We start from the raw sequence: 22,245 nt of genomic DNA on the forward strand, positions 1-22,245 counted from the left end.
ATCATCAGTTATTAATACTGAAGATTCGCTACTGCAGTGACAGGTACAAACGTTTTTAGCTATCTGTAAGTGATGTGGCTGGACATGGCTTTTATACAGATTAGCAGAAGTAGAAATCTGTGTACCTGCCGCAGAGACAGGAATAGGGTTGTGATAAATAGTACGTACGTACATAGAAGTGACAACTGATTAGTTTAAGAAACTGTAACTGGGACGTAATGCGAATGTATTTACCACAGAGTTCCAATGTCCTAGGGACGGATTCTAAGGTATGTTGGCTTTCCAAGTGCCTTGCTGCGTCGTGACTCCGTCAACCATCGGTGTTACGCCTTTTTCAAACGCTGTGTTCTCGATGCCTTCATTGGCGTTCGCTTTCTGTGCTCTTTCTGAAATGAAGAGAGGTAAAATAAAATACTTTGAATACATTTCTTAAATTTTATTGCGTAACTATTGCTGTTAGTGATAATGCTTCTATGATTAAAGGATAAATTTGAAGGCGAAGCACAGTGTGACGGTGTTGATATTACATGAACATTAACGGACAGGAAAATCCGTTATAACGATAAGTAATGTACTGAGCGCGGAATTATACTAATTAATTATTTTTAATAAATAAATAAAATAGTGAAGTTAATTAATCATATTTGCTACCCAACTCGTACTGAGAGTGGAAAAATAATAATTAATTATTTTTCATAAATTAATAAAATAATGAAGTTAATTACTCATAACTGGTAAAGAACTACAGGTTTCTCAGAGTACTTTGTTTCCAACCAGTATACAGTTTATATATGTAAAGTGTATTCATTAGCACAACATTGCCTCGTTAGAACTTTTTAAACGTTTGGAATGTCATCTGACTTTTTGAGTTTTGTGATAGCAAATATGTTCTAATAATTCAGATTTTAACAAGCTTAATACTATTTGTGAGGTCTGAGAGACAGAGTGCCATTTGCAAAGTAAAAATAATTCCGACCTGTGTTTCTGTTTAGTTTAGTAACAGGACAAAGGCATCGAAGGTGACCCGGCACATTTATAATGTGGCAAAAATATCTTCGTTTAAAGTATGGCAGGGAATCTTACTGTAGTTTCGAAGCCTGTGTGTGTGATAACTACACTCTCAAAAAGATCAATAACGACACTTAAATCCGTGCAGATATATTCAAACGTCCAATAATTATTAAATGTCATGAGACATTTGCTTTTCACACAGAACGTACAAAAATTTGTTAAACGTCTATTGTACATTTTTTATTCGGGTCATTCGTACAACCATCTCATATACACTACTGGCCATTAAAATTGCTACACCAGGAAGAAATGCAGATGATAAACGGGTACTCATTGGACAAATATATTATTCTAGAACTGACATGTGATTACATTTTCACGCAATTTGGGTGCATAGATCCTGAGAAATCACTACCCAGAACAACTACCTCTGGCCGTAACATCGGCCTTAATAAGCCTGGGCATTGAGTCAAACAGAGCTTGGATGGCGTGTACAGATACAGCTGCCAATGCAGCTTCAACACGATATCACAGTTCATCAAGAGCAGTGACTGGCGTATTGTAACGAGACAGTTGCTCGGCAACCATTGACCAGACGTTTTCAATTGGTGAGAGATCTGGAGAATGTGCTGGCCAGGGCAACAGTCAAACATTTTCTGTGTCCAGAAAGGCCCGTACAGAACCTGCAACATGTGGTCGTGCATTATCCTGCTGAAATGTAGGGTTTCGCAGGGATTGAATGAAGGGTAGAGACACGGGTCGTAGCACATCTGAAATGTAACGTCCACTGTGCAAAGTGCCGTCAATGCGAACAAGAGGTGACCGAGAAGTGTAACCAATGGCATCCCATACCATCACGCCGGGTGATACGCCAGTACAGCGATGAAGAATACACGCTTCCAATTTGCGTTCACCGCGATGTCGCCAAACACGGATGCGACCATCATGATACTGTAAACAGAACCTGGATTCATCCGAAAAAATTACGTTTTGCCATTCGTGCACCCAGATTCGTCGTTGAGTACACCATCGTAGGTGCTCCTGTCTGTGATGCTGCGTCAAGGGTAATCGCAGCCATGGTCTCCGAGCTGATAGTCCATGCTGCTGCAAACGTCGTCGAAATGTTCGTGCAGATGGTTGTTGACTTGCAAACGTCCCCATCTGTTAACTCAGGGATCGAGACGTGGCTGCACGATCCGTTACAGCCATGCGGATAAGATGCCTGTCATCTCGACCGCTAGTGATACGAGGCCGTTGGGATCCAGCACGGCGTTCCGTATTACCCTCCTGAACCCACCGATTCCATATTCTGCTAACACTCTTTGGATCTCGACCAACGCGAGCAGCAATGTCGCGATACGATAAACCGCAATCGCGATAGGCTACAATCAGACCTTTATCAAAGTCGGAAACGTTATGGTACGCATTTCTTCTCCGTACACGAGCCATCACATAAACGTCGGTCAGCTGCTGTTTGTGGATGAGACGTCGGTTGGAAACTTTTTTCATGTCAGCACGTTGTAGGTGTCGCCACCGGCGCCAACCTTGTGTGAATGCTCTGAAAAGCTAATCATTTGCATATGACAGCATCTTCTTCCTGTCGGTTAAATTTAGCGTCTGTAGCACGTCATCTTCGTGGTGTAGCAATTTTAATGGCCAGTAGTGTATTATACAGTTACCACTATTGCTTATAGTATATATTCGCCAAATTTTCGTCCCATGACTACACCATTTTCCACATACATTCTCCCCTCCAAAATATTCACTCACACGTGCACACGCCCCCCCCCCCCCCCCACACACACACTGCCTGTCTCTATGTCACACGTCAGATTTTTTAATGTTGCAGTTGTTATGTATAGACCATCATAGTGGGTTTCCTTGATGTTTGATTAAGCCTCCACTAACATACCTAGATAGTGTTTGCAGAAACAGGAAGGACATCCGGCTGCCCTCTACCACTAACACTGCCAAATCGAGACCAACAGGCCAGGAAAAAAGGGGAGAAGAAATTTGTTGTAAAACGTAATTTTTTGTTGCTGGAACTCTTCGCACACGCAACATTTTCTTGTTTACATAGTTTCTCTGTAGAAGCAGATACATATTTGGTAGTGTAATAGTTTGTAGTTCCGGCAATCGCCACACAAGCGTTGTATTGCGTTGTTTTGTTTGGTCAGATGACAGTAATCAGATAGTCAGTGTTTTGTTCTTAGTTGCACCTAGCTACTCGAGTAAACATGGCCTGGCGCAAGGCTTACATTCGATGAAAGGAAGTCAGTTTTGTAGTGGTATTTTAACTACGAAAACATTAATGAGGTTCAACGGCAGTGGCGAAATGAGTATCAATCAGAGCCACCGACACGTTTAACGATTCGTTGCATTCGAGACAAATTTGAAGCCGAAGGCTGTGTTAATGATGTACATAAACAACTATCTGGACAACCTGTAACAGTAACAAGTCCAGCTAACTCCCGTCGTGTGTTACAACAAATCACTCGCTCACCACAGAAGTCTGTGAGACAGTGTGACCGTGAAACGGGAGTGAGTCGCTCAAGTGTTCGGCGAATTTTGAAGACTGCATAGTGGAAGTGCTACATCCCACGATTGCTACACGCAGTTAACGAGGACGAACCAGATCGTAGAATGGAGTACTGCGAGTGGTTTACTAACATGGTGCGCAACGGTGAAGAGTTTGCAGAGATGATTGTGTGGTCTAATGAGGCACAGTTCAAACTCAATGGTACAGTAAATCTCCACAATTGAATCTACTGGGCCGCCGAACATCCATGTAGACAAAGCAGTGAATTTTCCAGGAGTAAATGTGTGGTGTGTGTTGTCTTACCGGGGCTTGATTGGGCCATTCTTCTATGACGGCACAGTTACCTGTGAGGTGTACCTTCAGAAGCTTCAGACATCATTTTACCTACTAACCAAGACTTGTATGGAGACAGAAGAGCTTACTTTCAACAAGATGGTGCCCTAGCCCACTACCAAAATCGTGTTAGGGTGTATCTCGACGAAAATCTACCAGGAAAATGGATATGCCGTAGAGGTGCTGTGGAGTATCCACCACGTTCCCCAGTCCTAACTCATCTGGACTTTTACCTGTGGGGAACATTAAAGGACGTCGTTTATCGACAAAAGTCACACACGTTGGATGAACCTCGAGAGTCCATCGTATATTCATGTGCAAATATCCAACTGAACACGTTGCAGTTAGTAGTTCGTGCTGCAGTTCGGTGGCATCGTCTGTGTGTGGATGTTAATGGTGACCATTTCGAACACCTACAGTGATATCTTTAAGTTGGACTTTAAGCTACACTTTCACCAAAAATGAGACGACTCCGTCAATTAGTTTACAAGTTATGGACTTTTAAACAGTGGATACATTTTTTGGACCTCTCTGTGCGCGTGGGCGCGCGCGCGCGCGCGCGCGCGCGCGCGCGCGTGTGTGTGTGTGTGTGTGTGTGTGTGTGTGTGTGTGTGTGTGACACGACAGTCACGTATTACTGTGTGATATGAGATTATTTTTCTACTTATTACTTGGCTCTTTTTTTGAGAAGAGAATTTGGCTTGCTAACTCAGGAAGAAGGTTTCACATTTTCTCATTAGAAACGAGCAGGACCACGTGTTCGTCTCAGGGTCTGGCATGACCACAGAAGTTCAGTCACGGAGACTCCAGAAAAGAGACGTGGGTCTCCAGGCTACTGGAGTGTGCGGGAGTCGGTTGCGGTAAGCACCTGCCCCGTGCTTTGTCGCCATATGCAGTTCTCTCTTTTGAAGACAGTGTGCCCCTGGACCACTGCTTGTACTGAGAACCACGAATTCAGCTTCCTGTACGCAAATCTAGGAAAGCTTCACAGTGACGCTGCTCAGCCACCATGAGAAAGTTGGTGGCCTTAAACTCCAGATTTTGTTATCTAATCAGATGATCTTACCTGCCACCGTGCTTCCGCGCGAAAGGATCGATCAGTGACTGAAACACGGCTAGCAGCAGATACCAACACGCTTTCTGTAAGCCAAGAATGGAAAATTTCTGCAGAGTTCCCCATTATTTATGGACATAAGGGAAGACTTCGATGGTCACGTTGGCAGAAGCATTGAATTATGCGTACCACTCGGGGTGTTCTAAAATTTGGGGAGTAACGTTTCGAGGAGGATAATGACGGAAACTTGCGATCCTGGTGCGGAGGGAGAGAGATTTCTGCTCCTGGTGGCCAATGGGGTGCGTGCTTGCTGATGACAATTCGGGCAAACTCTATCTGGTGGCGATCGGCAAGGCCTGGGACACTTTTGCTAAGTTTGGAGTAAGTGTCACATTTGGCATCACCACTATCCGCTCTCTCAGCAGTTCAGAATTTGCGGGATTTGCCACGCAACTTGAGTTGCCTGATTATTTGCGTTATTTCGAGGATGCCGGACTTATTTATTTTGCATTTGCGAGCTGCTTGGATTAGGAAAGCTTGTAGAATTTCTCAAGCAATCTTCCAAGTAAATGAATAGCTTACCACAGTGTTAGCAGGACATCCTTGATTAAACTGAGCTTCTAGAGACCTTTATGTTTTGATAATGTAGTTGCTCGTTACGTTGGAACAATTTCTCATACAGTTTTACGAGACTTTATGTTCGTTTTATTACAAACTTATTCTCTATCATTGTAGTGTGGTATGTGTCGAGACGCTAAAGTAAATAAATGACTTATTAAACTCAGACGTCATTTGAAATCCCAAAACCTATCTATTCTCCCACAACTGATCCTGCTGAAGCAACTCTCTAAAAATATTTAGCGATTTTATGTGCATTTCTAAGTTGTATTGTATGCAACTGGGGACCTAGAAATGATGGAGAGGCTTCGTTGGCGCCGTAGCCCGTAGTGGTACACAACCCACAACAGGCTACAGCAGTCCACTCACCCCACCGCCGGCCCACAAACCCAGGGTTACTGTGGGCTCGACCCCAGTGGACACCCCACGGGAACGTCTCACACCAGACGAGCGTAACCCCAATGTTTGCGTGGTAGAGTAATTATGGTGTACGCGTACGTGGAGAAAGCCTTTGAGCAGCAATCGCCCACATAGTGTAACTGAGGCCGAATACGGGCAACCAATCCGCATTAGACAAGACAGATGGGAAACCACCTTAAACCATTCACAGACTGGCCGACACACCAGACCTCGACGCTAATCCGCCAGGCGGATTCGTGCCGGGGACCCTCACGCCTTCCCGTCCGGAAAGCAACGCGTTAGACAGCACGGCTAACCGGGCGGGCCGTTGTGGTTCTTACCTGTCACGCTGATACTGGCTTTACCGAATGCAGAATTTGTCTCTCTCGCTGATAGGTCGGTTGCAGTATACCGTCTAGCGTGTCGACTTCTACTTTTTGCAGTGCCACGATTGATTTCAGAAGAATGCTGATGTGATGTAAGGCCTTTGTTTATGTATGTTGCAAAGTGGTCTGCCCATGATCACTATGACACATTACTCTTTGTTTACTGCAGCTAGTTTGTTGCAGGTCTTCTACATAGTTCGTTTCAAACAAATTCTGTAGAATACAGTACGACCTTCTTGGGACGCCTAACACACTCCGACTTCACAAATACGCGATGCTAACAATATGAACTTATATCGTCTTCTGTTGACTTTTGTTCGGCTTTTCGTTTTAAGTGGCACTGGTGACCAGTGATGTGATTGGTGGGACATCAAAACAATTTCCAAGTGCCCTTGATTAAATCGACATACAAGATACTGTGCTACAGCTAAATGCTAGTGGTGTTGTAACTTCTCAATAATGTTTACTTACAGCGCCACGTACTATGTGTTGGATGTATCATGACGTCTACTTTTCAGCACTCACCTGAGGGTGGCACGTTCCATGGCTGCTCGTCAGCGGTAGTGAACACAGCGTAGATTAAGTACGACACGGCGGCTACCGCAGACGACAGGTAGAAGACGGCATTCCAAGCTGAACGCGTTGGCTGTATACACACAAAACAAGATTGTGTTTATTTTCTGTGTTACGTTTTAGCATGTGAACGTGGGATCTAAGGATATCAAGTTACGCCAAAATGTCAATATCTAACTGGCTCTTGTTTTTATTTGGTTTTCTGTGGTGCTGTCAAGGCGACTCTCCCAAGATTCATAAATTAATAAAATATAAGCACCACAAATCAATTTTTTTATTAACACCACACTATATTCCAAACGTATTCATCACAGTCAGTGACAAGTGACACATCTGTTAAATGGAACATGCGATTGTGAGTTAACGAGCATTTCGCTCTCATTTAAGTGTATGGCCGAAAATTCAGCCTATAGGAATTGTGAAACGAACCCTGTCGTCCAGGACCGTGTGAGACAAAGGGCTCAGATTCATCACGAGATGGGGAAACTCACAGGCGCTGCAGTCTGGAACCGCGCGACCGATACGGTCGCAGGTTCGAATCCTGCATCGGGCATGGATGTGTGTGATGTCCTTAGGTTAGTTAGGTTTAAGTAGTTCTAAGTTCTAGGGGACTGATGACCTCAGATGTTAAGTCCCATAGTTCTCAGAGCCATTTGAACCATTTGAAACTCACAGGCGTCTATTGTCTATTGAGGCCTAAGCGCTGTAGTGTGCGAGTGAGACAGACGAGAACCTACGCCATAGGGAAACCCAGTAGAAGACTTTTGTGGCCAAGGAAACGTAGCAGTGTTTAATATGGCGTACCTAAGATTGGCCATAAAGGGAAACATTTATGAAAACTACCTAATTCAGTAGTAATCCAGGGAATATAACCCTGGGTTCGGTGTGGGGCGGCGGAGGGGTGAAGTGGACAGCGGTAGTCGTCGTGGGGTTGTGGACCACTGCGGCTGCGGCGGGGACGAAGCCTTTCCGTCGTTTCTAAGTCCCCGATTAACATACAATACAATGCAGGGAATCGAGCCACAGGAATTTTAATCTGCCATAAATTTTCATCTCAATAAACTTGAATGTTGATCATATCTATAATAGTTTAGGGTTTAGAGTTAAAGTGAAATTAACAAGTTTTGTAACAAAGATCTGAATGCCAAAATCGGAACGCTTTGGTCGACCTTAACGATCGACATTTCATATAGAAGTACATCATTAAAATGACAAACGTTGTAAATATCACCTCTGTAACATTTTTTGTTTACAAGATATAGTAAACTTAAATTATCAGTATTTACAGTTAAGAATCAGATCACCATTTTCTCCACACAAAACACATTGAACGATGACAGAGTGACACATTATTGAAAAAGTAGGTAATACACTCCTGGAAATGGAAAAAAGAACACATTGACACCGGTGTGTCAGACCCACCATACTTGCTCCGGACACTGCGAGAGGGCTGTACAAGCAATGATCACACGCACGGCACAGCGGACACACCAGGAACCGCGGAGTTGGCCGTCGAATGGCGCTAGCTGCGCAGCATTTGTGCACCGCCGCCGTCAGTGTCAGCCAGTTTGCCGTGGCATACGGAGCTCCATCGCAGTCTTTAACACTGGTAGCATGCCGCGACAGCGTGGACGTGAACCGTATGTGCAGTTGACGGACTTTGAGCGAGGCCGGGTTGACGTACCGCCGAATTGCTCAACACGTGGGGCGTGAGGTCTCCACAGTACATCGATGTTGTCGCCAGTGGTCGGCGGAAGGTGCACGTGCCCGTCGACCTGGTACCGGACCGCAGCGACGCACGGATGCACGCCAAGACCATAGGATCCTACGCAGTGCCGTAGGGGACCGCACCGTCACTTCCCAGCAAATTAGGGACACTGTTGCTCCTGGGGTATCGGCGAGGACCATTCGCAACCGTCTCCATGAAGCTGGGCTACGGTCCCGCACACCGTTAGGCCGTCTTCCGCTCACGCCCCAACATCGTGCAGCCCGCCTCCAGTGGTGTCGCGACAGGCGTGAATGGAGGGACGAATGGAGACGTGTCGTCTTCAGCGATGAGAGTCGCTTCTGCCTTGGTGCCAATGATGGTCGTATACGTGTTTGGCGCCGTGCAGGTGAGCGCCACAATCAGGACTGCATACGACCGAGGCACACAGGGCCAACACCCGGCATCATGGTGTGGGGAGCGATCTCCTACACTGGCCATACACCTCTGGTGATCGTCGAGGGGACACTGAATAGTGCACGGTACATCCAAACCGTCATCGAACCCATCGTTCTACCATTCCTAGACCGGCAAGGGAACTTGCTGTTCCAACAGGACAATGCACGTCCGCATGTATCCCGTGCCACCCAACGTGCTCTAGAAGGTGTAAGTCAACTACCCTGGCCAGCAAGATCTCCAGATCTGTCCCCCTTTGAGCATGTTTGGGACTGGATGAAGCGTCGTCTCACGCGGTGTGCACGTCCAGCACGAACGCTGGTCCAACTGAGGCGCCAGGTGGAAATGGCATGGCAAGCCGTTCCACAGGACTACATTTAGCATCTCTACGATCGTCTCCATGGGAGAATAGCAGCCTGCATTGCAGCGAAAGGTGGATATACACTGTACTAGTGCCGACATTGTGCATGCTCTGTTGCCTGTGTCTATGTGCCTGTGGTTCTGTCAGTGTGATCATGTGATGTATCTGACCGCAGGAATGTGTCAATAAAGTTTCCCCTTCCTGGGACAATGAATTCACGGTGTTCTTATTTCAATTTCCAGGAGTGTAGAATATTTGTTGTAAAGTTTAGTGCATAATAGTTAGTTTTGTTCATTTTTTATTTATCAGAAAGCAAATTGGTGCAAGGCTACTGGCCGTGACATTCAAAGTTAAGATGGAAATTGTATTGGTTTTATGTAAAAGAATGTAGCGTTTATTGTGGAATGAATGTTATTGTTACTTTATTTAGAGCGTGAAAGTGGTCAAGCTTTGTTTATTTAAAAATATTCAAACGTGAAGTAATGTAGAATAAGCTGTAGTCAATCAGATGGACGGCTTCAGGAAAGGGAACTCCGCTCGTCAGTTGAGTGAAGTTGTTCGGCGCGCCCGAAACGCAGTCGGTGACGGACAGAGGGCAGTTCTCGTCGAGACGCCAAAGGGTACAGTTTGAATGCAGACGCGAAAGCGGACGGTCGGTCTTTAGGCAGGTAGGAAGTGAAGCAAATTTCGCGTTGTGTGGTATCGCGGGGCTCAGTGGTGAGCAGCTACTCACCTGGTGTGAACTGTAACTTTTCGCGTAACTTGTATTTAGCGATGAGATTGTGAATGATCTAACTTTGACAAATGGATATGCGCTGAGTGTAACAGGAAATCTAAATACGACCACTTTCACTATTACTTTTCTTTCTGAATAAACATTATTCTAACCAAATTGCAATTGTATGGCCTACATCATTTATGGGTCGTTAATTTAATTCCAGATATTATTATTACTGTTATTATATGTTATGTTAATTTCGTATTTCGCAAACTTTCCATCAGCCAGACAATTTAATCAGGGCGTGTAATGCAACACGTGCGGCTCAACCCCTACGCCAGTTTGAGCCAAGACATTTCGACGAAGAGGAACCGCATGTGAGCCAGAACATCTTTGGGATGTTAGCTCGCACAAGCAATGCAAATATCGTACATTTGAAAAGCTTGCACCCCGATGTAAATCACACCTAAATTCTGAAACGGTGTGCGGTGGGTCAGCTTCGTGGCGAGTGTTTTATTTAGATGAAAAGTGTGTGAAATGATGACCAAGGGTGTTACGGTATGGACTGAGTAAGGAAATTCGAGCAACGGACCTGCAATTATTGTCCTGAAGGCACGCAGGCATTGTCTGGAATTCAGGCACTGAGAGAGGCGGCGTAGTAGGGGTCAGCACGCTGGACTGTGATTCGGGAGGACGACCCAGATTTAAGTTTTCCATGATTTCACTGACCCGCGCTAGGCAAATGCTGGAATGGTTTCTCCGAATCGGGCACGGCCGATTACCTTTCCCATCCTTTCGTAGTCCACCGAGCTTGTGCTAGGTCTCCAATGACTGAGCTGTCGGCAGAACATTAAACTCTAATCCTCTTTCCTTCCTTCAAAGCTCGGTTCGTCATATCACCTCTCCTCGACGTCGTCATCTTCACCTACGCACCGCTGGCTGTGCCAGTCATCTCCCCTATGGCCTAGCCTCAGCTGGACGCCAATAACGCTCAGGAACCAGTCAGTGCGTTGGCCCCTAGCAGCTTGTATGACCTTCAGGGCAGTTCTCTGACACGAAGGCACTTGGGTCGATACCACGCTGCACGCACCTGCGTCTCAAAATGGTTCAAAAGGATCTGAGCACTACTTAAACTTAACTAACCTAAGTACATCACACACATCCATGCCCGAGGCAAGATTCGAACCTACAACCGTAGCAGTCGCGCGGTTCCGGACTGAAGCTCCTAGAACTGCTCGGTCACCGAGTCCGGTGCATCTACATCGGCCCCAGCTTGGTGGAATAATAAAGTGTTTGCCTGAACGCTGTCTGTCCAGCCAGTTTCAACTCCGAGGGATTATTGCAGCTCTCGAGACCTGATCGAACATACAACTCCCAGCTGGGAACCGAATACCATCCTGACAGACCGGAAGAATGACTCCTACACCACCCATCGTTGACGACACAAGGGAGAACAGATATAGGATGAAACCCCCCGCTTCTCTGATAGAACCAAGTTGTCTATGAATTTAAAGTTTTTATCCAACTGACGGATTATCACCACCACTCCATGGGACGTACCAAATGAGTCTATCATTTAAATGTGAAATTTGCATATAGTCCGCTGAGAAGGAACTTTATGCTGTGTATATACCCTCCAGTCGCCATTCAAAAGCTGACGAAGAAAGTTTAATACAGCACAAAGATTTTAAGCGGCAGAGCATTGTCATAAGGTGCGCTAGCAATTTCAGGTACGGAGAAAGGTTTAGGCTCCATTTACCTCCTTTAGACGGAACGTTTTTGGTATGAGACCACAGCTATATTTGACATCACAATCGGTAACTATGAAGCCAACAGAACACTAATCATACTGCACTATATAGGGGGTATCATAATTGTTAGCGTACACAGACACAGGTGAAAGTATAGGATAATGGAAGCAAAACCATGCCAGTAAACATGGAACCACAAACGAGCCTTCTACAAGATAATTGCGAAGATGTTCATGCTAACCACCGCCACCAACTTTAGAATGAAATATGGTCCTAGTCAGTGTAAATGTATTGAAAAGTAAACTTTCCGGCTAATCTCATCTAAAAGAGCTCGAATTTCACCTATGGTCCTTGGTACACATGTGATGGGAATCTACCACATTTTGCTGCTCTTGTAAGACAGCACATAATGCTCCAAAATGATCCAAGATAGAGAGACCGAACCAGCACTTCCTAAAAAAAAGAAAGCCTGTAGACGTTGTGCGTGACGTCACAACATGGTGTCGTGTGTAGGCAACAGAAGTTTGAACAGAAAATTATGAAAATTCGCACTAAAAATTATTTGCCGTAAAGGAGCTCGTTTGTGAATGTAACTACTGCGTGATTAAATGTGAATTGTTTTTGTTTACTTTGTGTACACTAAACTGGACGATGTGTGTGTGTGGCCGTCCGGTGTTCCCGAGCGGTTCCAGGCGCTTCAGTCTGGAGCCGCGCGACTGCTACGGTCGCAGGTTCGAATCCTGCCTCGGGCACGGATGTGTGTGATGTCCTTAGTTAGGTTTAAGTAGTTCTAAGTTCACGGGGACTGATGACCTCAGATGTTAAGTCCCATAGCGCTCAGAGCCATTTCAACCATTTTTGATGTGTGCGTGTTCTGTCGACCTGCGATCTTCGTGTGCTAGGTCCAACAGGACCTCTACTTTGGCCTCCAATATCACCTGACCTCAATCATCCGGGTTTTGCTGTCTGAGATCAAGTCAATTTTGCAACATATCTGCTGAAAAAATTGAAAAACTGGATCTGTTGATTGAACAGCCTTATGGAATTATGAGATGATCTGTAGGCGTTTGAAAGAACTCATAACTCAATACATAGGTTCAGTCATGGGTAAAGCAGGTCGTAGAGTTAGGTTTAGTGGTAGAATATTAGGGAAATGCAATTAGCCTACAAAAGATATTGCTTAAAACTCAGTTGTGGGATCCAGTCTACAATATTGCTCAAGTGTATGGGACCAGTACCAAATGGGACTAACAAGAGATACTGAACGTGTACAGAGAAGGGCAGCACGAATGGTTACAGGTCTGTTTGACCCGTGGGAGAATGTTATAGATATGTTGAAGAAACTGGACTGAACTGGAGAAACTGTGCTAACAAAGTTTCAAGAGGTGGCTTTAAATGACGACTCTAGTATATAACCCTCTATTTATCAGTCACGTAGGGATCGTGAGGATAAGATCAGAATAATTACTGCACGCTCAGACGCAATCAAAGCATCATCCTTCTCGCGCCCCACACGTGAATGGAACGGGACGAAACTCTAATAAGGGGTACAAAGGGACGTACCCCCTGCCATGAATGTCTCGGTGGTTTGCAGAGTGTAGGTGTAGATGTAGACGTAAAAAAAATGTTGTATTGCATCCATATGCGGCGATAGCAGGTTTTTTCCTTTCCTTAGGTATGAAGAGCCTCGGCGTTTCTTTGGTACCCTTTTCCAGCCTCCAGTACGTAGCAAAGCCCCTTTTGTCTGGAGGTTTAAATCATCACCGTTGGCATTCTCTGCTCAGGGAAGCAAACGAATCAATTTTTTGTAACCTTCTACTATGTAAATGCTCGTAGTAGTGGTCAAGTCAAGCTCATTTACACAGTAAAATGGAAGGCGCGATGTTATGGAACATCCATCAGAAACTCTGGCACTATGTGGGCAGGAATTATGCTGCTGAAATTTAAGCCCAAGATGGCTTGCCATAAGGCAACAAAACGAGGCGTAGAATATCGTCGACATACAGCTGTACTGTAAGGTCAGCGTGGATAACAACCAACGGGGTTGGCTGTCGGGCTATATGGCGGGTGACGGTCAGGTTGGTATCCCACCACCGTCTAGACAAGTCTTTGCTAGTAATCGGGGCTCAGTTCATAGAAGTGAAGACAATTATAATCCAGCCAAAGAGACTGCAGGCGGAATGTGCCCGACACCACCTCTTGTTGGCGTACAGACCTCAATGATAGTCAGCGCAATGGGCACCATGAGCTCATCCGCCTTTCTGTAAGCCGCCTATGAGTGGTTCTTGTGGCCACCGAAGCACCAGCTACACGCTGGATCGATGGTAATGATGAATCCGGGACTGAGTGCCTCTTGGACGACTGCTCAGTCCTCAAGTTCTGTCGCCCCTCTAAGTCGACCGCTACCTTATTGACGCTGTGTTCGGCCATGGTTGCCCGTTCCTGCCAAAATTCTCGAACAGTGACATCGCTCCTACTGAAACTTAGAGCGATTCGCCGATTACTTCAGCCGGTTTCCTTGAGCCCAACCACAAGTTCTCTCTCAAATGCTGATATCTGCACATGTTCTTCATGTGCCTGTCTGCGAGGCATACTTACTGTACAATCGAGCATATGGTTTGAAGCTTGTGAAACTTAATGCCCAGGTATTGACATGTCCTCAGTTTACTATCCTTGCAAGCTACGTGGTGAAACAGCGCTGCAGCGTTACACATTCATCCACTGGCCGACAAAATTTACGATTTTGCTTTTTCCGTCGATACCTGTGTGAAAATCAATTTGTGACAAATTAAAACTGTGTGCCCGACCGAGACTCGAACTCGGGACCTTTGCCTTTCGCGGGCAAGTGCTCTACCATCTTTTTTTTATTACTTAACCACTTTTTTGTTTTTTTAATTCTTTTTTTTTACTTTTTTATATTAGTTAACCCTTTTATAAAATGGAACTAAAAAAAAGAACCAAGTGCCACCGCCACTTTTCATCCTAAAAAAAGAAAAAAAATTTGTTCCACTTCAGGCGTTGGCTCCTGACTAAACCTGCCTATGTACCAGGGTAAATATAGGAAATCAAGGTTAGGGCTATCCTTACAAACAAAACAAAATCTTCTTTTTCTGAATTTTATTTTTATTTTTATTGTTGTTATGTTATTATTTGTTTGTTTTTGTTTAGTTTTGTTGTGTCATTGATCAGAGGCCTACTGCGCCCCACTGGTAATATGTTGAGTCACGTCTTCTCGAAATTGATGTGTTCTGTTCAATTGTTCAGAAATGTTCATTGGTTCAAACAGGAAACGTTCTTCTCTCTTGGCTTAACACATTCCAGCTGCGAGGTGGGTCGTGGGAAGCACTCCCAAGGAAGTTCGAGAAAAATTGTCTGTATTTTGGGTGACAGACAACGACATAATGACGGTCATTGAGGTATGTCCAAAAATCGAGTACAGTTTGTCCAAATAGGTAGTGAATGGCATGTCCGCGAATCCAATTCACAGCATTGGTCTTTGTACGAGGAAAATATTCACGATCCGGAAATAATAATGAAAGGGGAGTAATCCGATCCGGAATGTCCCGCGTTAGAAAAGCGACAATAAGACGAATCAAGTGCCAAACCTCCTCCGCCGGTGCGCAAACAAACCGATGTTCATCATTGTCTGGGACTCCACACGTGGAACAGAGAGGTGATTGGGCGAGGTGGATACGATGAAGGCGAGATTGATTGATTTGCTTACCATTGACAGTTAGGTACCAGACAGATTGAACATTCGTGTCAAGGTAACGGGCAAAAACCGCGCGCCATACATGACGCCAGTCTACCTGGGGGAACTTTTGTTCCATCGGGTTAGGTGGACGACCTAATTGGAGGACATTGTATACTGCCTTTGTCTTGAGTAAAAGCTGTCTTGGTAAGGTGAGGCGTAGATAACTGAGTTCAAGAAAGAAGTATCGTATATAATGTAACTGGACCGGAACGTCCGAGATCATCACTGGGGCTGACAGTGAGACCGGCGTATATGCCGTCAGGAGGAGACCAGTGAGGCTCGTTGGGCATCGTGTCCATACCGTCATCTGGGAGTTGACAAATAGGGCGCGAGCTCTATCCGGCACGTGAAACAGACCTATCCCACCTCGTTCACGGGGAAGAGTAAGGGTTGCATAGTCAACTTTGAACAACAGCCCAGAGCTGACGAAAGATGCCATCGCTGCCAACATGCGACGTGCCACAGTAAGCGGGAAAGGTAGAACTTGTGCTACATGGGGAACTCGGGATGCGATATATATATTGACATATCGAGCTCGTTGGAGAATATCTAGGGATCGAAGGCGATGGTCCATAAGACCTGCTCTGATCATTAAAAGGAGGCGTCTGCAGTTGATGGCGGCTGAACGCCGGAGATCAGATGAAAAGTCTGTTCCTAAACAGCGAATGGTATCAACGGTGAGAGGTGTAATACACTCCACAGGGAGTCCCGTGCCAATGAACATAACTTGTGACTTACGTACGTTTAAAGAGCTACCCGACGCCTCACCATAAGTCGCTACCCACGTCAAAACAGCTCGAACCTCGTCGGCATTACGTAAACAGATGACTACATCGTCAGCATAGGCCGTGCAACAGAATCGGTATCGATCTATGGACAACCCTACCAAACGTTGTCTGAGCCCACATAGCAAGCATTCCAAGGAAAAGGCGTACAAAATCGCTGATAGAGGGCAACCTTGACGTACGGATCGACCTATTTTTATCGGAGGAGTGAGTCTGCCATTGTACATAATCCTGGAAGAGGCACCCCGCAGAAGGCGCATCACTACCGTGATAACGGCAACTGGGAAACCAATATGGTGGAGAACGGCCGTAGGAACGAATGGTCAACCCTATCAAAAGCTTGACTAAAGCTTGACTAAAGCCCCAGAGAGGCGTTGTGCCTGGGTAACGGCGATCATATCCCTGTAGCGGCATAAAGCCGTGCGGATATTATTATCCCCTCCCAAAGATGCTTGGTCTGGCGACACAACATATCGGGCAACGGTTTTAAGTCGTGCCGCCAAAAGGCGAGTGAAGATTTTCATATCACTGTTAAGGAGGGTGAGGGGCCGATAATCACTGATATTGTTGCCACCATGCGGTTTATGTACAGGAATAATAATTCCTTCCATGAAAGAGTCCGGCACAGGTACTTCCGGAGACATCAGTTCCCGACATATGGAGGTGAAGGTGGACTCTAACAAATCACGGAAGATGCGATAAAATTCGAGGGGAAGACCGTCGGGTCCTGGGGAGCGATTGATGGTTCCTGCTCGGATCGCATCGCGGACTTCATCATCAGTCACCTCTGACACCAAGTCAATCGCCGCATCTCCTGGGAGACCACCGAAGTTGAGCTGTGAGACTTCCTCGATCAACTCTGGGGAATGTGGAATTGCGGCGTAGAGCTGCTGGTAGTGGGCGTGAAGCACATTCCCTATTGCAGATTGGGTTACATAGCGATGCCCATCTTGGTCTGTTAGGATGGGAATAAATTTTCGGTGACGATGTTGGCGTTCTTGGATGATATGGTACATAGATGGATGTTCATGAGGCATGCGATCAGCAGTACGAGATCGTACTATCGCTCCTTCCAAATGCCTTCGCATGAGATTCGAGATTTGGGCCTTAGCATGGTTTATCCTTGTATGGCGCTCAGGGGAGGCTGGCATCGTGGAGCATTCTCGTAGGATCCTGTAGTAAAAGTCCATAGTGCTCTTCCTCCAGGCGACAACATCTTTGCCATACCGGATCAAAGTTTTTCGAAGAGCAGGTTTTGCACAATGGATCCACCAGGATATGGTAGACGGATACATGGGACGGCGTCTATTACATGTGATCCAAGTGTCTTCTATTAAAAGTCGACAGTCAGGTGAATTAAGAAGTGCCGTGTTCAGTTTCCATAAATCATGTCCGTGCCATACTGCCTGTCTTGTGAGAACAGCATCACAGAAGTAAGCCTCATGATCTGAGAAAGCAACAGGCCAGATTTCAGCCTGTCGTGTGTGTTGAATTAGGGATCGCGAGATGTAGATGCGATCCAGTCGGCTAGAGGAGTGCGCAATGTAGTACGTAAAGCCCAAACGATCACCTTGAACATGTCTCCACGTGTCGACAAATTGTAGCCGAGTCACGACTGTTTCCAGAGCTGCGCATGGTGAGTGACGCGGCAATTGATCCTGAGGTCGCTGGGTGCAGTTGAAGTCTCCACCCATGACCCAGTCATCGTGTGGTCCCATAAAAAGGGATGTAACTTCATCTGCGAAGAAGGCATTGCGTTCACGACGGTAGCTGGAGCCCGACGGCGCATAAATGTTGACGATGCGTACACCAAAGAGAGTAAGGGCCATACCTCTGCCGTTGGGGAGGTATAGGACATCTTCGGCAGGAAGACCTTCTCGTAAGATGATGGCAACACCACTACCGGTGTCCGAAGCGGGAGAAAGATGCGCCGTGAAGCCATGTGGTGGTGAAAAATCGGCGACATGCACTTCCTGAAAAAGCGCAATATCAATGTCCTCATCATAAATCATATCGCGGAGCAGCGCTAGTTTGTGGGGCGCACGAATGGTCGCGAGGTTAATCGTTGCGACACGATAATGCTGGTGTTGGAGTCCCACAGGCACAGGTGGGGCTGCTTCTTCAGGGGCGAGAGGTCGTCGATCTTGCCGGTCCGCGGAAGAGGTTGCTATTGTGGAGAGTTTGCGGGCGCGGGCGCAACCGATGGGGGCGCCCCATCATCAGCACCGTCCACCCCAGTCCCTTCGATCTCCACGTCGTCTGCCCAGGAGACTGATACTGCGGTAGGGTACCGGCTGTGTACATCATCCATGTGGAGAGGAGACGTAGTTTTCGGCTCAGCGGATAGACTCTCTTCAACGTCGACCTGTGGGGGCGACGGCGCCAGTAAGGAGGGGTGATCGTTGCCAGTGGTCGCCTGTGGCAGGTCCTTCGCATCAGACGTTTGGACATCATAGAGCGGTTTATCGTCCATCTTTGGTTCTGCATCTCTGGCATCCATCCGTAGAATGGATTCATCAGGTGGTGTACGGCTACGTTTCTTTCTCTTTCGTGTCGACCCTTGTTTTCGAACAGGTCGTTCCGAGTCTGATTGCGGGTGGCCTTCGTCTGACTCCGGACCAGTCTGAAGGAAAGCAGAAGTAGGTACCACTCCCGGATCAACATCCCTCTCAGCAGCATTTTCAGTCACAGTGCTGCAATGATGTGGAAGGTCAGGATCTGGCGTCTGTGGCACCTCAGAAGGAATCTCAGTAGCGGTTGCATCTGCCTGATCAGACGACGTCAACAGAGCAGGAAGACCCTGTGTAGAGGTGCTACCTTCCTGGGCAGCCCTGGCATATGTGACAGGGATCTGAGTGATCACCGCTGGGGACGCTTCCTCGCCGACCGGCGTTTGGATCAGGCCGCGTCGCATGCAGGCGGATCTGACGTGGCCTTCTTGTCCACAACCCGCACATGTTCGTGGTTGGCCGTCGTACATGACAATGGCTCGCACACCGCCAATTGTCAGGTATGATGGTATGTGTTTTTTCAGTTCAATTTTTACCTGACGCACTCCATTAAGGACATGGTAGGTCGTGAAGGTTTGCCATTTTTCCTCTACGTAACCGATGACGTTACCGTATGGTTGTAACGCAGAGACAACTACGTCCTTCGGCACTTCAAATGGTAGTTCAAACACCCTAATCGTGCGTTGACCGTATTCTGCGAGTTCAAGTGTTACTGCTCCGACGTGACCATCAGAGTATTTGAACTTAAGTCCATTGGTATAGCGGCGAATAACATCTTCACACACCTCGGTGTTTGTCATTTTAATATGAACTACACTACTCGTGATCGAAAAATGGATTCCGATAACGTGGTTAGGATCTAAACGAACTTCTTCACGTAGGAACGTTTCAACTTCATGTGCACGAGGTCGCGCTTGTTCAGCTGGGAAGGAAACTTTAAGGGTCGCACGGCGGTAAGCGCTCGACATGTTGCTCGCGGTGGACGGACACGAGCCTTAAAGCTACGACGCGGAAGTAAACAAACCTGCAGCGGAGCATGGGGCCGGCGCGCGGAGCCGTCCGCACGCTGCCACGGCTGAGAGCCGACTGTACCATCTGAGCCACCGAAGCACGACTCACGCCCGGTACTCACAGTTTTACTTCTGTCAGTATCCGTCTCCTACCTTCCAAACTTTACAGAAGCTCTCCTGCGAACCTTGCAGAGTGAAAATCTCATTCTGGAAACATTCCCCAGGCTGTGGCTAAGCCATGTCTCCGCAATATCCTTTCTTTCAGGAGTGCTAGTTCTGCAAGGTTCGCAGGAGAGCTTCTGTAAGTAAAACTGTGAGTACCGGGCGTGAGTCGTGATTCGGTAGCTCAGATGGTAGAGCACTTGCCCGCGAAAGGCAAAGCTCCCGAGTTCGAGTCTCGGTCGGGCACACAGTTTTAATCTGCCAGGAAGTTTCATATCAGCGCACACTCCGCTGCAGAGTGAAAATATCATTCTGGAATTTGTGACAAATTTGCGTACGTTCTTTGTGAGGCGTCGTTTTTATTTACCTGAAGAGTCTGTAGCGGAAAATTTCCAAAAATCTGCTCGGTGGTATAGATAACTAGGGACAATTCGTGTTATTATCATTCATCTGGGCTTATTGTTTAAGAAATGAAGAAAAATTTGCTATTTAACCGTACTGTTGAGCACCTAATAGCAGAGCGGCGAGTTTTGGACACCTGCCACCGTAGATCAGTGGCCGCTTCTGTGCTTTGATCTACATCTGCGAGGCAATAACGATGCCTCCGGTACTCATCACTCTTCGAGAAGATTCAGTGCTAGGAACAGAGTCGTCGATGACACGGAGCAATGTGACAGTGGTATTCCTTCCACATGGTCAGCCACCAGACTGCTGTATTAATACCGCTCGAGGTCAGCCAGCTGCAATCGAACAACTGGGCTATTTTATGATGTCCACTCTGTGTCAGACAACACCGTCCTGCAGCTGCCACCACAGTCACCAGACCCCGAACCCTCGACAGCTCTCTGACCATTCAGGCACTTGGAAGCCCTATGCTTTACTGCCACTGTGGGTCAGTGCCACTGAGAAGCAGCCGCCCTCGAAAATCCTGGGATATGCACTGAGGACCCGTCCCAAGCTTGTGCTGCTAGGGCCTGATAGAGCCTACCGAGACACCTTCTCTGCAGCAGCCGTGGACGTCGTGCCAGTTGGCTCCTGTGGTATCACCAGAGACCTGACACTTCTGCAGTGATATTGTGTAAGCGCTACCACTGATGAGGCCATCGATATGAGGTCAGCATACTGGGAACCACACTCACCAGGCATCAATACTAGCAACACTGAAGACTGAATGAATGTAAATAAGGAACAACAAGGGGCATCTGTATCCAAGGGATGACTTGGCTGTATCCACATCCATTTCTGCTTGACAGTCTCTCGCCCACACCATGCCATTCCTACATCCGTTAAATTTGATGTCACAAGAAGCTACTGAAGGTGAAGGTCGACTACGAATGGAAGACAGCAACAGTTCCACAGTTCTGCAACAGGGATGTTCTACCCAATAAAATGAGTGAGTGCCAACTTAAGAATTTACTTGGGTGATGTGGTTGTTTTCCCTATCCCTTCTTCTTCTATATCATTTTGGGTATACTATGTACTTTTGGTGGTAGTATGTGAGAAAAATGTATAGAGAGCTCAGGATGCTATTCGGCGTCTCCTGGAGAAAGTAGTTTTGGTACAAGTGGATAACTTAGAACTGCGCAGTGAAAAGAAAAGTCTGAGGGAGAGAACAGTCACACCGTAATGTACCTGCTCTTAATACTAACACTGTTTTGTCCGTAACACAGGTTTCCGGTAAATTTAGTGTTAAAATCTTTGTGTTTCATTATAATTTGGGTACAGCTGACGGGCTGAGTAATTGGAGCGATGAACAATTATGAGGATAGCAGGGGCGCTAGGGTTTACCTAGTGTGTCACGAGAAATTAAGGGACAGGCAGTCATTTGATGCCTTTTCGGAAGGGTTAGTGTAAAGACATAGGAGGAAAATAATACGTCAAGGTGCTACTGCGATTACTTTTCGGAGTATTCTCGGAAACACGAGAAATCAGTGCTAAAGAAAATAAACAATTTTTTTTCAGCCTTCAGTTGCAAGGTAATTTTTACTCGTTTACCTAGGTTTCGATTCCAGTAATGGAATCTTCTTCAGGACCTATAAATTAAACAACATACTGACATATATTACTCACTGAAATGCATCATCAGTCTAATGATTGAATAATAAAGAAATCGTGGTACT

General features: G+C 46.4%; 1 protein-coding gene across 1 annotated transcript in view; it reads right to left on the bottom strand.

Moving 5' to 3' along the window:
* The window catches only part of LOC126355392 (sialin-like), a 100,399-nt gene that overhangs the window by 9,477 nt on the left and 68,677 nt on the right, over positions 1–22,245 (bottom strand). Inside the window, exons 9-10 of the mRNA XM_050005689.1 lie at positions 6,866–6,986; positions 235–386 (exon numbers count right to left, since the gene is read on the bottom strand). Coding sequence (XP_049861646.1) covers positions 265–386; positions 6,866–6,986 — 243 coding nt within the window. The 3' untranslated portion in view covers positions 235–264. The remainder of the gene's footprint in view (positions 1–234; positions 387–6,865; positions 6,987–22,245) is intronic.

This window comes from Schistocerca gregaria, chromosome 3 (genome assembly GCF_023897955.1).
Source record: "Schistocerca gregaria isolate iqSchGreg1 chromosome 3, iqSchGreg1.2, whole genome shotgun sequence".
Classification (NCBI taxonomy): domain Eukaryota; kingdom Metazoa; phylum Arthropoda; class Insecta; order Orthoptera; family Acrididae; genus Schistocerca; species Schistocerca gregaria.